At 36.4% G+C, this 20,261-nt stretch overlaps 3 protein-coding genes across 3 annotated transcripts; 2 read left to right on the forward strand and 1 right to left on the reverse strand.

The window, feature by feature from the left end:
- The first annotated feature begins 985 nt into the window (after positions 1–985).
- LOC121735298 (transcription factor A, mitochondrial) lies at positions 986–3,010 on the forward strand. Its single transcript, XM_042126076.1, has 5 exons — positions 986–1,117; positions 1,233–1,443; positions 1,536–1,694; positions 2,055–2,248; positions 2,584–3,010. Exons 1-5 carry the CDS (start codon positions 1,044–1,046, stop codon positions 2,690–2,692), a joined length of 747 nt encoding a protein of 248 aa, XP_041982010.1. The 5' UTR covers positions 986–1,043; the 3' UTR covers positions 2,693–3,010.
- A 2,540-nt stretch (positions 3,011–5,550) lies between these two features.
- LOC121735299 lies at positions 5,551–6,385 on the reverse strand. The gene is made up of 2 exons (XM_042126077.1): positions 6,272–6,385; positions 5,551–6,198 (listed from the first exon to the last, which is right to left on the reverse strand). The coding sequence occupies exons 1-2, from the start codon at positions 6,381–6,383 to the stop codon at positions 5,636–5,638; spliced, it is 675 nt and encodes a 224-aa protein (XP_041982011.1). The 5' UTR covers positions 6,384–6,385; the 3' UTR covers positions 5,551–5,635.
- A 2,208-nt stretch (positions 6,386–8,593) lies between these two features.
- Positions 8,594–19,624, forward strand: LOC121735374 (chromatin assembly factor 1 p55 subunit). Its single transcript, XM_042126183.1, has 10 exons — positions 8,594–8,766; positions 8,907–9,084; positions 9,174–9,289; positions 10,162–10,366; positions 10,984–11,058; positions 11,704–11,886; positions 13,352–13,469; positions 14,637–14,767; positions 15,313–15,490; positions 18,724–19,624. The coding sequence occupies exons 1-10, from the start codon at positions 8,745–8,747 to the stop codon at positions 18,814–18,816; spliced, it is 1,299 nt and encodes a 432-aa protein (XP_041982117.1). The 5' UTR covers positions 8,594–8,744; the 3' UTR covers positions 18,817–19,624.
- The last annotated feature ends 637 nt before the right edge of the window (positions 19,625–20,261 follow it).

The following is a 20,261-nucleotide window of genomic DNA, read 5'->3' on the forward strand; positions in this document are numbered from 1 at the left end:
TCTAGCTATTGCTTGCCTATTTAGATGTAAAGCTGTCAAGGTAATGGACCAATTATGGACCTTTTAAAAATATAAAGGATTTGCTTTCTGCAAATTGGAACTGATAAATTGTAAAAGTACTTAATATTAAGTTTTATTGATCGTAATGGTCATGTTAAGTATGGACTGTATATAGCAAATTAGATGTTATTTGTTAAGTATTATGTAAATAGTAATTCGTCTTCTTGTTTAGTATTGTACATAATATTAAAGCTATTGATTTTTATGACTTTAGAAAATAATAAATATTTAATTATATTGGTGTTTGTTTATTTATTAATGGGACTTCCCCGCAACTGTATTCACACAATTTGTATTTGGAAGATAGCAAGGGAGCATAGAAAGCAACCTCGTGGCTTCAAAAGTAGATTTTGTAGCCATGAGGTTACTTTCTATTGGTCTTTCAAAGAATTTAAATTTTGAAGTATCCTCATTTTAAATTCTACTGAATTATATTAATTTATAATATGCATTAATATAAGAAAAAAGGGATGACATTGGATGACACTGATGTTGCCACTTTTTTATTTCTTCACTTTTATGCCAGACTATATTTAAAGTAAGTTTACCTTTGTCGGTTTTTTAATCAATGTTTTGGGAGATCGCAGACGGCACACTTTTTGTGTGATCGAGTCTGCGCCCTGCGGACTGCGGCGCTCATACAGTCGGCAAGGCGCGGGCCGCGGCCATGCCGACTGTATGTGCGCCGCAGTCCGCAGGGCGCAGACTCGATCACACAAAAAGTGTGCCGTCTGCGATCTCCCTTAATATAATCAGAGACCAAAGTCCTGATTTGGCTCCACTTTCCATTGTCCAATGGTGAATTTTGTGGCAAAAAATAACATAAATACAAATAAAAAAGAAGGAGATGACAATTATTTGACGTTTATAATTTGAAGTTTGAAGTTTCCCAAACTAAATTTGCGTTCTTGGTGATTCGCTGTAAAAGTACAATAATTTAAAATTTTAATGCAATTTTTTTAATAGAAGCTATAATTTGAGAGATGTCTCCTTTTAATCATTTTTATCGTTTAAGTAATATTTTTATAGGATCTTACAAGAACGTTTTGCATAAAAGGTATTGAGGTTATGACGCTTTCTGTTTGTTGTTGTTTTATGGTTTGCTTTACCTTTATTTTGTAGAAAGTTGAATGTTACTGGTTTGTCATAACAATACACTCGCTTATTTACAGAACGAATCCGTTTAATTTAACACAAGTATGCAACTACACACGAAAGTCAGCTGAGCAAATGCTTGGTATCGATAAACCAAAAAGGCCTCTAACGCCGTTTTTTAAGTTCATGGCACAAATGAGGCCTGCATTGCTGGCGAAAAATCCAGGAATGACTTCTAAAGAAGCTATTACTTGGAGCTCGAAGCATTGGCAAGAGTTGGATGCAGAAGTAAGTCAATAAACCTTTTAGATATGCTAAGCAAATAATAATATAAATTATGTATAGTAGCGCTCAAAGAAAAACAATATATTTTTTTTAAGACAAAATCTCAGATGGTCAAAGAGTATGAGAAAGATATGGAGGACTACAAGAAAATAAAAAAGCTGTATGAAAGTTCCCTGAGTGAAGATCAAAAGGAGGAGATCAAAAGAGTAAAAGAAGAGATAGCTGCTGCCAGGGAAAAAAGAAAATTGAAAGCAGTAAGTTTACACTCAGTTGACACGTGCCGCACGTTGACAAATTGGGAATCTCATAGAATTCATGTTCAATCATGCTTGTGTAAGTGTATACGTATACACTATTTTTCACACAGATGAAAATCAATTTCGGTTTCGTTTGACAGCTCGAGATTGTTGGTCTATTCCGCTAGGTATATTAACTTTATGGTTTCAACTAAAGATATCCCATATTATTACATGAGGTTTATTTTGTATGTTGTCAATGATTATGAAGATTAACTTTTAAATCATAATTCATAGAAGTTTTCGTAATGTAAAATGTAGTCAAGTCCTGCAAGCTATTTTGACCGGCTAATCAGCATGAAATGCTTCATTTTACAGGAATTCAAAGAAATGGGACGGCCAAAAAAACCTATGTCCTCCTATTTTCTATTCATGCAATCCAGAAAGGATTCCTTCCAAGGTAACAATGTCAAGGAGTACCAGGAGAAAGTCAGAACAGATTGGCAAAAACTCTCGGACAATGAGCGGCAGAAATTTGAGAAGCAAGCTCAAGACCTAATGAATAAATATAAGTAAGTTTAACAATTGATGCGAGCTTTAGTGCAGTAACTCATCGGGAAGCCATCGCGGCGTTAACATGGTAACATCCAAGCAACATCAGGCGCCTCTATGTCGCTGCATAGCGCTGCTTTTCTTGAAATTAAGTTTAAAACAGCGCTTGCAGCGACGTCTTCCGACGCTCAGGAAATACGACCGTTGCCGAAAAATTACGAAATTTTCTATGCACATTATCCACTTTGGGAGCACTGTACTTACTTCATGATTTAGCTAGTAGTATTTTTATCCTAATCTAGCTTTTGCTCCTTTTGTTATAGTTTCACTAACTTGTTATTAATTTACATTACAGGAAAGAGATAGAAGCATGGGAGGTTAAGATGATATCAATTGGGCGCGGGGATTTGGTAAGAGAAAAATCTTCCAAGCCAAAGAAGTCAAAGACCGTTAAAGAACAATAGGGACTCGGGTGCTCTGATGATACAACTGATACAAAAACAAGCTTGAAAGATGACAAGTTGTCTAATGAGAAATGTAGACTGCAAGACAATATCGACCAGACATCAGTTAAACATCAGAGCACGAGTGAAAAGACTCCAAAGTCAGAGAAACCAGCAAATACCTCGCCAAAATCAGATGATAGTAAGACTATTTTCAATAGTATTAAGAGTTTCTTTAAACTTTAGTTCTGCTTTTTGTCTCATCAGCTAGTTATCACTGTACATTTTATCATTTTCATAGTATAGTTATAAGACAAATAAATGCCATGCTGTTTATTATTTTTGGTTTTATTGCTTCCTTTGTTTTTTGTTTTTGAAATAAATCCCTTTCATTTTATAAATCATGTTTAATTGCTATAATAATCTTATTTTTATATTACTAGATGACGCCCGCAACTCCGTTGCGCCAAAATTCGTTTATCGCGCGGGAACCGTACATTTTTCGGGATAAAAACTATCTTATGTCCTTTCTCGGGACTCAAAGTATCTCCATGCCAAATTTTAGCAAAATCGGTTCAGTGGTTCGAGCGTGAAGAGGTAACAGACAGACAGACAGACACACTTTCGCATTTATAATATTAGTATGAATGTGCATATTTTTTAACACAGAACTACACACCCTGTAGTTTTAATGTTTGCTCAAAAGGCAGGTATTAATAATTTTAATTATTTATCTTCAGGTACTAACAAGCTGTGGAACATGGTAAAGTACATGAAATAAAACCTCCCCAGTATGTTCATAAAATTTTGTACCGTACCTTGTGTAATGGATTTTGTGAAAAAAAAACCAAGAGAACCACTTAACCATTTTATTTCAAAACATTGTTAAAAAATAATTATTATTAAAATAATACTATATTTTATGATATTTCATTGACCTATGTACATAATGAGACAGTTAAGTAAATAAAGTTGAAAATATTATTTATTAAATAATATAAAACTGTTGTGCTATAGATATTGTAATAGCTACAGATATTGAAAAAAAAACAAACTAAATATTATGTGCAAATAACTGAATCTTTGGTACACTGTCCAGAATTTAAGCTTCAGATGCATCTTAAATAGACCAAAAATCATAGTACATATTTATTTACATGATATTATAATATGTAAATAAAGGTAACTTATTAGTAAGAGAGTTATAATTTTCACTAAAATTATAACTCTCTTACTAATGAAAATAATTACAGTGTGAAATTAAATAATGTTTTATCATACTCTGTCAAGAACATTTCTAACATCAGACTAGGCCAAACATTGCTTTACTACAATGTTTGACCTAAAAATGTCTATATTTACAGTGTAAAGCTAGTTATAGGGATAGTAAATATGTACCATGGTCTATCATAGAATGTTCAAAATTAACTGCAAGTTGCTGTTATACAAACAATTAATCATTGTTAACATTTGCCTTCAAACTTACGAGTTTTAGATATGAATGTAAAGTTTATAGTGTCTATTAACAATATTATGAACTATTAGATCAATAAAATGCGTTCAGAATGTAAAATTATATGTACATATACAAATATATTCTTTTACTAGATAAAGGCTATAGACAAGATATTATAAATGGCAATGTTTTATAAATTGTAAAGCTATATTACGAGCTATTAGTATCAGTATAAATGCCAATAGATTTTTATAAAAAGAATTTTCAGTCACAAACTGCCATAAATTATAAATGTGACCCCATAATTTCATACTTAACACTGTTAAAATTCCATACATCGATTTGGTTGAATGTAATGTTTTGTTAAATAAAAATTAAATTTAATCCAAACAGAGTATACTTAAATAGAAATGTAACAGTAATTCATTACTAGAAATCTGTAAGTGTTACAATTATTAACTTATAATATTTACACAATATGTAACATCATTATTTTTCTTGTTTTTATTTAAAAATAGGTTGTTATTGGAAAAACAGCTTAATTTATAATGACCACAAACTTACAACTTCAAGTTTAAATGAAACAATATTATGTAATAAAATTGACAAACTATTCACTGTATTGAAATAAGCTCTAACTATCAAAGGGGTCATTTCTTATGTCTGCTTCTTATTGCTCTTTACTGGTATGTAGCAAATGAGTTGACATCAATGATCAAATAATTTACAGATAATATATTTTCTATAATATTAGACAATACAATAAACATATCTACTGCAATAGATTTGGAATATTACCCACTCCACACACAAATTACACAACCAAGAATCATTGTTAATGTATCGTTACAAAATGTTTGCACATCACAGCATGTTGTTAACATATTTAGACCTTCTATATTATAAACCTCCAATCTCCTTGGACCAGAGTACCTAAAAGAAGTAAAAAACCTTGTTTCTAATGCCTTTTGAAATTTTTTTGTAATGTTTCTAGAGAAATAAATATTTGAAAGTTACTATGTTACATTTAACATATTAACTAGTTATTGCTATTTAAAACTATGATGGCAATATGTGACTAAAACTCACACATGTCACACTCACTTAAATATAAAGGCACAAGCAATCAAACTATTGTACATGAACCTAACCAGTATGTGTGCATTCAGGCTATAACAAGGAAATAACAGTCAGTGTATGAATGCAAGTATTTTTTGTGACAGAACAATAACTGTTTATTAAGTATCACTACAGTATAAAACAAATTTCAAACAAGATCTTTAAGTCTTGGTAATTCTGATATGGTTTTCTTTTAATATATGGAGTGATTTAAGAGGAAGGTTCATATTATTATGTAATAATACATACATAATGTAGCATACCATACAGCAAAATCGAGGGTTTGTCATTTCAACAAGACGTAACCAATGACAAAATTGATTTGTATTTTAACTGAAATCTTCTGTCATAATCTGAATGTACCATATTAGCGGTCAGTCATTTTCAAGCTAATTAACAATTTGCTCCATGTATAAGCACACAGCATTTATACAAACAGTGGAAAAAAGAAAGACACAGGCATCTTGACATAATTCACTTATATAGTGGGTTACCTTCATTATTCTCTGCGCTCTAGACGCAGATATACCATTGAGAAGTAGTAGTGCGTTGGCAAAATTGAAATTGTTCGGTTTTGGATACCATATAAACTTTGTGATGACATGCAAAACTAGGGGCAAAAAGAAGTAAGTTTTATTTGGGGTTAGAATTGCATAACTGTGTAGAATTTGTATCACCACCGACAAGACTACTACGTCGTATCTGTAAGCACTAAACTTCTCGCGAAAAGATTCTGTCTGATTAGGTTCAACACGTTGAGAAGCAAAAGCTGCTAAGTCATTGTTTACTTGATTTCCGTCGACTTCATTATCACCTTCCATCAGGGGAGCATCAAAAGAAAACGGTTCAGGGGTGATAGAACCATTGCCGACTAAACAATTAAACTCATTACTGATATTCTTATCAGCTTGGTTGTCACGCAGAAGGTTTGCTTCAACGGTAGGTAGTGTATCTGGAATTGATTAAAAAGTTAGGTCAATTGAACAGTGGACATACTACAATAGAAATATATTAATTGTACGCACCTTTAGGAAGGTCGTCACAGTTTTTTCCTGATATTAACTGTAGTCTATTTTGAGAATTAGCTAATATTTTTCTTCTCCTTGCCTCTCTACGTACTGTCGCTGCATCAGCCATATTTTCCATGCAATTGCAATTGACGTTGACAACTTGTCAATGTCATTTAGGTTTCTATAGTCTATGGACACTGCTTTTTTAGGGTTCCGTACCCAAATGGTAAAACGGGGACCGTCTGTCTGTCTGTCCATCTGTCTGTCCGTCTGTCTGTCTCCAGGCTCTATCTCAAGAACCACTATACTTAGCTAGATTTCTGAAATTTTCACAGATTATGTACCTATATCTGTTGTCGCTATAACAACAAAATATACTAAAAACAAAATAAATTAAATATTTAATAAATAATAAATATATATTATTAATTATTAATCATGATAATTATAATAAGTAATAATTTTTATATATAATAAATAATAAGTGATAAAAAAAATAAATATTATAAAATATGTAAAAGTGAGTTTATTTCTTTGTTTGTTACGTTTTCTCGCCTTTTACTTATTTATTTCGAGAATAACCTTTAAAAACTTTTTCTTGTCCACATTTACAAAGTAATTATAAGCTGTGAATAAATATACAGCTGCAGCTGTTAGCGACTCAACATCCATTTTGAATCCGTCCGCACATTGGCGCGATCCAAAGCATACTGAACGACCTTCCTATGTGTGGATTACTCACAAACGCCGTTGCAAGCGCACTGCCAACGCGTCTGCAAACGCGTTGGCCAACGCGTTCGCCTATGGGTGCGGAGAGTTGACATACGTACTTGTGAGTAGGGTTGCTAGTTGCTACATTGCTAGATCAGCGATACTCAACCTGCGAACCCTCGGGACTTTATTCCTAAATAATTTTGGTTGTGGCCCGCGACAACAAGATTAAAACATGTTTGTTGCCCGTTTAAAAAAATTAAAGGTGTAGGTTGCTGGGCGATGCAGATTACGGGACCCTATTACTAAGACTTCGTTGTCTGTCCGTCCGTGTCTGTATGTCTGTCTGTCGCCAGGCTGTATCTAAAGAACCGCTATATCTAGACTGCTGAAATTTTCACAGATTGTGTATCATCTGTTGCCGCTATAACAACAAATACTAAAAACAAAATAATATTAATATATAAGGAGGGCTGCCATACAACAAACGTGATTTTTTGGCCTTTTTTGCTCGATATCAATATTCAATAATGGCAACAGGTATGCACTTGAAATTTTCACAAAGACCTTAAGGGGGGTATTACATTATCATTTACATATGATCATTTCTATAATCATATATAGGATCCAATATATATGATCATTTGATCATATCTGCATATTACATTATCATATCTCATTGATTCTATTTTACGTCATATGTCGTTTCAATAGCCAATGGAGAGCGCTAACGCCGACAGGTATTGACCTCAGGGTTACTAGATCTCAGAGAATTCGATTTGTCAAAAGACATCGTCATTTTTAATATGGCTTGTTTTTTGTTATTTCAGCAAGATTATCCAAGTATATAATTAGAAAAATAATTACATTACATTATTTGAAACATATTAACGAACAAGAAATTAAAAACTCTTTTTTATATTAAATAACTGGCAACACCTATTTCTATGACCGTATGGGATCCAATCTCTCAGCAAATGTCGAAAATCTATGATCAAGGAAGAAATGAATCATATGTCTATATTACATTATCCAATATCATTGACTCAATCATCTCGGATCCAATAATTATAAATCTAAGGGGGATATTAGATTATCATATATATTGGATCCGAGATCATATAGAGTCTTGTGGGTCAAGTCACAAGTGTGCACATTTAAACTTTGATGCTTTAAAATAAAAATAAAAAAAAACACAATTTTTGACCTATTTTTGCTCTGTGACAGTATGGGACACTTCGTGCGCGAGTCCGACTCACACTTGGCTGATTTTTATTATGTGGCATGCCGAATGCCGAATTTGCCGATTGCCGAAATTCGAATGGATCAAAGAATCATGCTCAATGGCCAATGCTGCCATAAAAAAAATAGTAGTCTATGGCATTGGCTGTATGGGCAACGCTACCTTTGCCTGTCCCGACCGGGACGTATTAAAAAAAAAGTCTATGGCATATGATTGAAATTTTTTGAAAAAAACTTAAGTCTTTCCGGTTTCAAATAACTATCTTATAAAGCAGTCTCATTCTTGTAGCGAATATTTTATGTACTATCGTATCTAAAATAATTACTACAAATACGATTTTATACAATTACTTCAAAGCGTTGGCCTAAAAATATTACAATAGCTATGCAAATGAAACTGTTTGTAACCGGAAGTTCGTGTATTGTATTCTAGGAACGCTAGAAAAGGATTGTTGTTTGGCGCCTTTACAGGCCGGCTAGTTTTTTGTGTTGAAGTTATTGTAAATCCGCTAGAAATTCCAAATAAAACCTAAAAATGGGTGACAAGGGTGACGGAGGTGAGTGCTGTTATTATTGTTAGTAATTGATAGCAAAACTTTAACTAGCAAGGCATAATGGTTTCGGTAGACTTTTTGGTTAATGTGGTGTCTATGTATTAGTCTCACTGTATTCAAAATTCCACCGTTTTAACTTTCAGAAACCTTCGACGATGCTGTTGAAGAGAGGGTCATTAACGAGGAATATAAAATATGGAAGAAGAATACACCTTTCCTTTACGACTTGGTCATGACACACGCTTTGGAATGGCCCTCTCTGACTGCACAGTGGTTACCAGATGTAACTAGGCCTGAAGGAAAAGACTATTCTGTGCACAGGTAACCTCTAGTGCTAAGTCCTTTACCTGTAGCTAGAGTGATGGGGGTATGGTTATAGTACACTTTACTGACAATGCATTGTCTTGCAGATTGATTCTGGGAACTCATACATCAGATGAACAGAATCATCTCCTCATTGCTAGCGTTCAACTTCCCAATGAGGATGCACAGTTTGATGCAAGCCATTATGATAATGACAAGGGCGGTAAGTTAGTTAAATTTTAACTGTTTGGTTAAGTTAAATAAAGTTTTTTAAGAATAATATTATATCTCAAAAAATGATAAATAAATGTAGATCATCTTGTTGCACCTGCTTCAATTGAGTTTCCCTAGAACAAGGTGCCTACTTTGCTCAATCTCAAATCGTCTTTTAATACTTCGATCGCGGATTCCAGGAATTGCTTTTGTATTCTATTGTTGTTGTGATCATCTTATGGGGCTTAAAGAATTAATGTGAATAATCAATATTACTATAGCACATATAAAGCTACATATAATTAATAACGAGTGTATGAATTACAATACTGTGTTATTTTGTCATATCAGCTAAATGATGCTAAATCAGCTCTAGGCATCAAGCGGACCGCCAAAGGTTGTATCTCAGACTGCGAATTATTAATATTGTAATGTATTTTATACGAAGTATCAATTAATACATAGATAAGGTATACGTATGCCTTGTCAATTAAAATAATATTTTTAAGCTACATTTAGGATGAGTACACACTCATCCTAAATGTATATATTTTTCTGGACCTCGTTAAAATTGTCCCACAGTATCCGGACCCCACCTGAAATTACTTGCCGATCCCTGTGCTAGATCATTAACAATAAATAAATAACAATAGCACCTAAAAGTCCCTTTGTTTTTTGGGTACTTTTAGTTACAAAATCAAACTACCGGTGGTAAGCACCGTAGCTAATATTAACATTCTGAAAGTATTTTCTTAAAATCGACTCAGAAATAAAACATTTTTTATTTTATTTATTTATTTTAAAAAATTTTAATAACTTGTGCCTAGTGAAATGTTTAAAATTATTTTTTAAAATTACATTCATTTGTGTTATTCTTCTCAGAGTTTGGTGGTTTTGGATCGGTCTCTGGGAAAATAGATATTGAAATAAAAATTAATCACGAGGGTGAAGTGAACAGAGCTCGGTACATGCCACAGAATCCATGTGTGATTGCAACCAAGACTCCATCTTCTGATGTGCTCGTCTTCGACTACACTAAGCATCCATCCAAACCAGAACCCTCAGGAGAATGTCATCCTGACCTGAGGTACTTACTGGAATATATTCAAACTAGACATTCTGTGCAGCTTCTCCGTCGTAAATTAGAAATTTCTCAGAAACCATACATTTCCCACTAATAAATACCGTTTACCGGAGGCCCAATTCCCTTCCCTATCCTCCCCTATTCCCTTCCCTTCCCATCCCAACCCTCCCCTATTCCCTCTTAAAAGGCCGGCAACGCACCTGCAGCCCTTCTGATGCTGCGAGTGTCCATGGGCGACGGAAGTTGCTTTTCATCAGGTGACCCGTTTGCTTTTTGCCCCCTTATTTCATAAAAAAAATACCTATGTCTTATTTTTCCCCTTTGTATCCTCTCTCCTATTGTTTAGTATGCCTTTAGCCTTCCTTGATAAATGGGCTATCAAACGTTGCATTGTAGCATCCAAAAGGCTGGACCGATTTAAATCTAGTTTTTTTGTTTGAAAGTTGACGTTATCAAGAGTGTTATTAGCTATAGCTCATCATCATCAGTCCACTCAGTGCAGTACTATACAATCGGGGCTTGTTTTTAAATTTCTTAATTTAACATGCTTTATTTATGTTTTGTGTATATTCCCCGAAACCTGGAAACAGTGGTCTAAATTTTATTTCTGTAAATTATAGGTTGCGGGGACATCAGAAGGAAGGCTATGGTTTGTCATGGAATCCCAATCTCAACGGTTATCTGCTATCTGCAAGGTGAGTAGTCAAATTCAAAGAATTTAGAGGGCAATAAAGCACTAACTAAAAATTTCAAATGTTAAGCTATTTATTTACTATTAGTGTCTAAACACACTAGGCCGAAAATATGCGGCCGAATTTCGGCATGATTACCCCAGCAATGTATTTTAAATTACTACACTACATGCCGAAATTACGTCGCGTTATAGCTTGTGCCAAACATATTTTATACGTGGGACAGCCATGCTTCGGCAAGAATGGGCCGGCTCGACCCGAGAAATACCATGTTCTCACAGAAAACCGGCGTGAAACAGCGCTTGCGCTGTGTTTTGCCGAGTGAGTGAGTTTACCAGAGGCCCAATCCCCTACCCTATTCCCTTCCCTTCCCTACAGTCCCCTATTACCCTATTCCCTCTTAGAAGAGACGGCAACGCACCTGCGGCTCTTCTGATGCTGCGAGTGTCCATGGGCGGACAGATGTTGCTTTCCATTATGTGACCCGTTTGTTCGTTTGCCCCCTTATTTCATTAAAAAAAAAAGTGTAAGCTGAAAGCCTAGTGTGTTTAGACACTTATAGTATTACTACAAAAGATTTGAACACCCGTTGAACAGTTGATGTCCTATTTTTACCATATGTAACTGTTATAATTTATAAATTTTCAGTGATGATCATACAATATGCCTGTGGGACATCAACGCGACACCGAAGGAGGGTCGTGTCATCGACTCCATGTCGGTGTTCACGGGACACACGGCCGTCGTCGAGGATGTAGCCTGGCATCTCCTGCATGAATCACTCTTTGGATCAGTAGCTGATGACCAGAAATTGATGATTTGGGATACAAGGTATAGTATTTCATCTCTCAGTAAAGGTGGTCGCACATTTCACAGCACGAACGCGCCACATTTAGAATTCGTTGTACGAAATAATGTGAAATCTCGCACATTCGTCCGCACCGTACGCGCCGCATTACGTGAATTTGCGGTGCGTACGGCGCGAACGGTGCTGACAAGTGTGTGATCAGCTTAAGAATCCTTTCAGAACAAAAACATTGAATTTAAAAATGGTATAGTTTTAACAATAGGTATCTGCCACGGAGCTCATACAAAGAGGAGCTGGCCTAAGCAACTGTGCACTGTGATTTTCAACTAGGCCCTGACGTCATCATTGTGGGCGGGGCTTAAGTCAGTACACTTTCAGTGTTTGTCAGGTGCACATGTAACGAGACTCCCAATAAATTGGTGTTTTCTGAGTATTTAACAAGGAAAGGATGAAGTATTGTGTTTTACAATGTCGAAAACACTCAGACAGACGTTCTGATAATATAAATACCATCACATTTCATTTGGAAATAATTTTAAATGTAGTTTAAATATAAAAGTTCTAGAACATTTCAGCTTTCAGCGTTAATTATACTACTTGACACTAGGTGGCCAAACCTTTGAAAGATAATACAGACGTAAATGCGTAAAATATTGCATAAGTTTATTACAATAATCATACTTGAATACTGAAAACCGTTAAACACTTAGTCTTATACACATTTAATAGCTAAAACCATGATTATATAGCTTTTATTATTTTATTACTTATAAATCGCCATTTGTCGTCACCTATGATAACTATTTGAAACATAAAAAATATCCAGGGCCGTAGTACGTCCCATAATATTCAACACAAAATGACATCTAGTGTAAGATAGTTGAACTACATAGTAACATCAACATCGACCTAAGCTAGTAGTTTTGCTTTTAGCCGATAGATGAAATATTGAGAAGTGGGCGGAGCTTGACACCCCCTCACCCCGCAAATTGTCACGCGTCGTTTCATAAGGAAACTTGATTACAACACCTCCTCTTAGTATTAGCTCCGTGGTATCTGCAGTCATAGCTCGAGGGGAAAAGGGGTTGAAAAGTTGGATATTTAAAAACATAGCATTTTTTTTTTAATGAAATAAGGGCGAACGAGCAAACGGGTCACCTGATGGAAAGCAACATCCGTCGCCCATGGACACTCGCAGCATCAGAAGAGCTGCAGGCGCGTTGCCGGCCTTTTAAGAGGAAATAGGGTAATAGGGGAGGGTAAGGTTGGGATGGGAAGGGTAGGGAAGGGAATAGGGTAGGGGATTGGGCCTCCGGTAAACTCACTAACTCGGTGAAACACAGCGCAAGCGCTGTTTCACGCGGGTTTTCTCTGAGAACGTGGTATTTCTCCGGTCGAGCCGACCCATTCGCGCCGAAGCATGACTCTCCCACGTCTAAAAAGCATAATAAAAATATGCATTAATAAAATATTGTTTGATATTTCCAGATGTAACAACACGTCGAAACCTTCGCATACCGTAGACGCGCACACCGCCGAAGTGAATTGTCTTAGTTTCAATCCATATTCGGAGTTTATACTCGCCACAGGAAGTGCCGATAAAACAGTAAGTGCCTTATCACACTGGCGATTAGCGAGCGATTTGAAAGCGACGCGACTGCGCAGCGCACACGCCGCGATTGCGCGGCGTGCACGTCGCGACAGCGCAGCGTCGTCGCGGCGTGGCGTAGACGCCATTTTGTATATACACTCGTCTACACAGATTATTATTATATATAGTAGACTCGTCTAGGGAGTGACGTCAGAATCCATTTTGCTGCTGAGTGTCCAAAATGCCGAAGGCAAGCTGCGTGCACGCCGCGCAATCTCGGCGTCATCGCGGCGTGTGCGCTGCGCAAGTCATTTTTCTAAACCTAGAAAATTAACAACTATCTTTGAGACATCATTTAAAAGAATAGGATCCAAAACAGTTGTAATGGTTTTTTGTTCTTAAATATTTAGAAGTATAATACTAAGTAATAATAAAAATAGATTCTATTTTCTGAATTCATAAATCCAGTGTAAGTATGGTGTCTTTTAGTTTCTTCATGACTAATTTTCAGATCTTACTATCAACTATTGTAATAGTTATTTACCATAGACATATATCAAGATAGATACCGCATGTCGCTCCATTTGTATGAAAACGAGCGTGCCACTTTTTTCCTACCTACTGTGACTGTGACATTACCGTGTCCATTATCTAGGTCAACATTTCTATTTGAATTTCTACAGCTCAATACGGCACTTTTAGGCATTTTAAATATTCCGATTGACGTCCGATTCCGATAGCAGACTATAGAACAGACTTTCGAAAGACGAGCATTGCTCGTCGTTTGGGAACGCGATATATTTTTTTCCTTGTATTCGATCTACAATCAGTCGCCAGACTATGATTAGATGTTTTAAATGATTGAATGGCGTTTAAGAGGATCTGAAGCCAGTGCTTCATACTCTAATCAGTTAAATAAGTGGTTTCTTTTCAATCTTTTAACCACGTTGCGGAAGTCGAGCAGTTCCTGGGTAGGGGGTTTACATGATTGGTAAGGCGTATAGCGTGCTGATTTTTATAGCGTTCAATCTCGGTAGCCACAGTAGGTACATTTAAGAACGCGATATGGCACGCGAAGTACATACACATGCGGTATCTAATCTATGTTTGTGTTATTTACCTACTAGTTTGAACTTTGAACTAACATTTTTTGTATCTGTAATATTTTTTTTAATTTACCAGGTAGCACTGTGGGATCTGCGCAACCTGAAACTGAAACTGCATTCGTTTGAATCACACAAAGATGAGATATTCCAAGTCCAGTGGTCACCTCACAATGAGACTATTCTGGCTAGCAGTGGTACAGATAGAAGGTAATATATTTTTTAACAATGGTTAAAAATATACTAATATTATAAATGCGAAAGTGCGTCTTTGTGTAACCTCTTCACGACTAAACCGCTGAACCGATTTTTCTGGAGATACTTTCGAGTCCTAGGAAAGAACATTGGATACTTTTTATCCTGAAAAATGTACGGTTCCAAACTCAAACTTTTATTTTTTATTTCCCGTTCCCACGCGATTAATTAATTTTGGCGCAACGAAGTTGCGGGCGTCATCTAGTCTAGTTCAATATAAATGTACAAGTTTATTGAAGTTTGGTTGCGACATACTTGACACTCGCACACAATCATGTTGCTACTGCGTTTACTGCGCATATCGTGTCGCGTAATATTTCCTTGCGCGAGGCAATGATCTGTATCAATATGATGATAAGTAGCGATGTATCAATATGAGAATGAACATTTTTTTCGCAACAGGATATTTTGCACTTAATTGCATGAATATTTTTGATATCACAGTTTATATGTACCGAATATTATATTAATAACGATATCTTTTGTTTACCTACTTGCAGGTTGCATGTATGGGATCTGTCGAAGATTGGCGAGGAGCAGACGGCGGAGGACGCTGAGGATGGTCCACCGGAGCTGCTGTTTATACACGGAGGCCACACCGCCAAGATCTCAGACTTCTCATGGAACCCCAACGAGCCGTGGGTCATCTGCTCTGTCTCCGAGGACAACATTATGCAGGTGTGCTATCTTGAATGCCAAATTCACTTAGAGCTTGCAACATAAGTGTCTAAACACACTAGGCCGAAAATACGCGGCCAAAGTTCGCCATGATTACGTTTGCAATGCGCTACGCATACAATATAACGCGACGTAATTTCGGCATGGTGTGTCATAACTCATAAGCAATTTAAAATACATTGCAGGCGTTATCATGCCGAACTTCGGCCGCGTTTTTTCGGTCTAGTGTGTTTAGACACCAACACTTATATGTGAGGGTGATCGCACATTTATCAGCAAGCACGCGTGATTTCAAGTCTTCTTTCTCAGTGACCCACAGTTATTTGTTAAAACCTACTTAAAAATCTGTGCGTTTCTTTCTGGTGTACATAGAGAAACCCTTTGCTGCTCTTACGGGGATATTAGATTATCATGTATATTGGATCCGAGATCATTGAGTCAATGTTATTGGATAATGTAATATAGACATATGATACATTTCTTCCAATGGATCCAATACGGTCATAGAAATAGGTGTTGCCAGTTATTTAATATAAAAAAGAGTTTTTAATTTCTTTTTCGTTAATAAGTTTCAAATAATGTAATGTACTTATTTTTCTAATTATATACTTGGATAATCTTGCTGAAATAACAAAAAACAAGCCATACAAACAACAGACAAATCGAATTCGCTGAGATCTAGTAACCCTGGCGTCAATACCTGTCAGCGGTAGCGCTCTCCATTGGCTATTGAAACCACATATGACGTAAAATAGGATCAATGAAATATGATAATGTAATATGCACAAATGATCAAATGATCATATATATGATCATAGAAATGATCATATATAAATGATAATGTAATACCCGCCTTAGGTTCTGCTTGTATAATTAATAGTCCTAAGGCTGGCTTCTCACGGCGTGTGATATCACAAGCCGCGCCGCGCCGAGCCAGCTATTACGAGCGAGCATGAGCCACAGGCGAGCACGAGCCACCCCTTCTCACGGCGCGTTATATCACAAGCCGCGCCACGCTGACAAACATTCAAGTAAAATTAAACTTTATTAACACGATAATATATATCATTTTGCTCTAAGTCACTATGTTAAATAAGTAAATTTTAATGAAATGCAACTTTGTTCACTAGGCAACTAGGTTGCATTTCAATCTATGCTGCTAATTTTATTATATTAGGTTTAATTCCTTTAATTTGATAACAGATGCCGCTGCTTGGCGGCTATATCGCGCTATAGCTAGCACGAAAATATTTGTTATAGGTATAGGGTGATTAATAGTATGAAACTATTTCCATTCACACTCGCTCTTAGTGTTGTAGAGTTGTAGAGCGATTTCAGTCCCAGGGTAGCCGTACAGACGGATTTCGTGATGTTGTGCTCGAACAGAAGCGTCTTTCTTCCACCAGTACGAGTGGAAACATAATAATTATTATTATTGTGAATTATAAATTATAAAAGTAGTATAGCATCACGGGAAACTGTGAAGGTTTTGAGCAATTATTATTGTTCGGAATCGTACATCCTGCAAGCTTTCGTCATCATTCCACGCGAAAAACATACCATCATCAATCCTCATCACCTTGGTGAGTGGCAGTCTTCCATCGTGCATTTTTTGCGTAACATCCAGCCATGCACTGTAAAACTCAGGAATGAACTGCCACCAGTATTTGAGGACCAATACACGCCATAGGAATTTAGTCCCAGCCCCCAAGTTATCCCACCCTGGGACTCTGGCGTGATAATTCTACAACACCAAGAATGAGTGTAAGTGAAAAGAGTTTCATATTAGTTAATCACCTATAATAAAAATCTTCGTACTAGCTATAGCGCGATGTAGCCGCCAAGCAGCGGCAGATGCCGCTGCTTGGCCTACATATACATACTATCATTTATTTGATAACAGATGTTATCAAATAAATGAATTACACTTAATTTAATAAAATTAGCGGCATAGATTGAAATGCAACCTAGTTGCCTAGTGAATAAAGTTGCATTTCATTAAAATTTACTTATTTAACGAAGTGACTTAGAGCAAACTGATATCTATTATCGTGTTACTAAAGTTTCATTTTACATGAATTTTTGTCGGCGTGGCGCGGCTTGTGATATCACGTGAGAAGGGGTGGCTCATGCTCGCCTGTTTGCTTAAGCCGCGCCTTTGAAGTTACCGACTTTAATCGGATCGGGACGCGCCTGCACGAGCCGCGCCGCGCCCCCCTTCACACGGCTGGCTCAAGCGGGCGCGGCGCGGCTCGTGGTAGCATGCGCCGTGAGAACGCAACCACGCCACCAATTCCTTAGGGCGCGTGGCTCGAGCTGGCGCGTGATATTAAACGCGCCTGCTCGAGCCAGCCCGAGCCACCCCTTCACACTGCGCGTGGCTCGAGCGGGCGCGGCCCGGCTTGCGATAATACGCGCCGTGAGAAGGCACCATAAGAGAGCTACAATAAAATATGGCTAGTGTATGTTTTTACATTTGTTGGTAATTTGTTACATGTTATTTAAAAAGCAAATTAAAAAATCGGCCAAATGCGAGTCGGACTCGCGCACGAAGGGTTCCGTTTGTATTACAATAATGAAGATAAAGTTTAAAATCTTATGACACTGAAACTGCTCGCCTCGCCTCTGCCATTCTTAGAGTGAAAGTAAGCAAAAAATGTGTTTTTTGATGGAAGCCCCTCTTAATTATTTATTTTATTTAAATATTATTATTTATTATTAAAGTACACATAATATATTTAAGTCCTTTGTGAAAATTTCACTACCTCTTATCAAATATTGATAACAAGCAAAAAAGGCCAAAAAAATCATGTTTGTTGTATAGGAGCCCTTAAATATTAAGTTTATTTTATTTTTAGTATTTGTTGTTATATCGGCAACAGAAATACACAATCTGTGAAAGTTTCAGAAGTCTAGCTATAGCGGTTTTCGAGATACAGCCTGGAGACAGACGGACAGACATTGAAGTCTTAAGGTGGCCATACACGGAACAATTATCGTAACGATTTATCTCCTCGATGTTAAAATCGAACGACAAATTGTACGTGTGTGGCAATATCGCAAACGATTTTACGTTCAAAAGATCGATTGGACGATTTTCTTGACGATCGATCGAACGACGAACAAATTGTCCCTGTGTATGGGCATCTTTAGTAATTGGGTCCCGTTTTTACCCTTTGGGTACGGAACCCCAAAAAGATTTAAAAAACTTACAACATACAAAATATTTCCAGGTGTGGCAAATGGCAGAAAACATCTACAACGATGAAGAGCCTGAAACACCAGCATCGGAGCTGGAGTCCGGAGTCAACGTCAACCACGGCTAAGTCGAGATTACCTGCACGGAACTCATCGGTGTTGTGCTTTTCAAGGATTTTTATTAACTCTTTCGTTTATGAAATGGAAGGCCATTTTAACAGTTGATTTCATGATTTTTTTGGATAAAATGTCAAGGAGCCAAAAATTCACAGTGAGTGATCTACAAATATTAATTAACTCTATCATCTCAGAATTTCTGCAGTCAAAGTATAATTTATATGTATGTATTTGTTTCTTTATGTTAAGTATATACTTAGAAGTTCTAGATAGCTATGTGATGAATATAATGAGTAGGTACATTGCAAATGTGACAATTATTCTCCAAAGTTTGCGCGTATTTCATTTAGTTTTTTATCTGATGTTTGTAATTGAAAAGAAAGATTGCTATTTTTTTTAATTGTTGTTACATTTTGATATGCTTCTTATTTGAGTAGAGATCACTAGGTTGATTCCTTTAAATAATCCTAAAATATAATACAGCTTTGATGCAGTCTTGATAATAAAACTACAAAATTGTATTCTCCAAAAATGTCAAACCACCGTCAAACGCGTTCTTATTGGTCAAAACTTCAAGAATCAGTTTATGATATCAAGATAATAACAATACGATTTGTTTTACGTTTTTAATTCAATGGAAGTAATGCAAGTCTAAGTTAAATACGAGAATAGGGTTTTGGCAAGTATTATGATTTAATAATTTGGTTGTCTCAAAAGCCTATGCAGTAGTATCATCTCCATGTCTAGAAGTGTAGTCTCAGGTAGTATGTATTTCTGTAAAGGTGCCGGTTGGCAGCGGGCGACATGAAGCAACCGCAGACGACGTGTCGTCGCGATACTACAGATTTCTATGTATTTCTATGAAATACCCTCCGCAGCTAGCGACACATTCATAGAAATACATAGAAACCAGTAGTGTCGCGACGACACGTCGTCTGCTGCAACTTCATGTAGCCGGCTTCCAACTTTTCCCTTAACGCTTGTAATGCTGGGACTTCACATGGCTATTTGTATTTGCGTATTTGATGTATTCGCCAAGCAATCGCCATGTGTAGACGGGATGTTTGACAAAGTATTGGCCTTATTTGCCTATTTGACAAATATGACCAATACCAAATACACGTATCTTTGTCGGTTTTTGACGCACATCAAAAGAGTCAAATAGGCAAGTACACAAATAAACCAATGCTGTCAACTTGACAACAGACGGACAGAATATTTTAAAATTTTCAGCAAATTTTCAGTCATTTTCACTGTTGTATCGTGAGCGGAAAACAATTTGTATCCTTTATGGAGATTAGTGGTCCAATTTTTACAAAAGGTCGAAGTCTATAACTGACATCCGACATTGTATTGATGAACACAAACCTGATTTAAAAATTCTGAATCGAATGTTTGTAAGTTTGTTATTTGACAGCCATGTGTGGAATGTCGTATTTGCCTTTATTTGCTTGTT

Source organism: Aricia agestis, chromosome 17, assembly GCF_905147365.1.
Source record: "Aricia agestis chromosome 17, ilAriAges1.1, whole genome shotgun sequence".
Taxonomy (NCBI): Eukaryota; Metazoa; Arthropoda; class Insecta; order Lepidoptera; family Lycaenidae; genus Aricia; species Aricia agestis.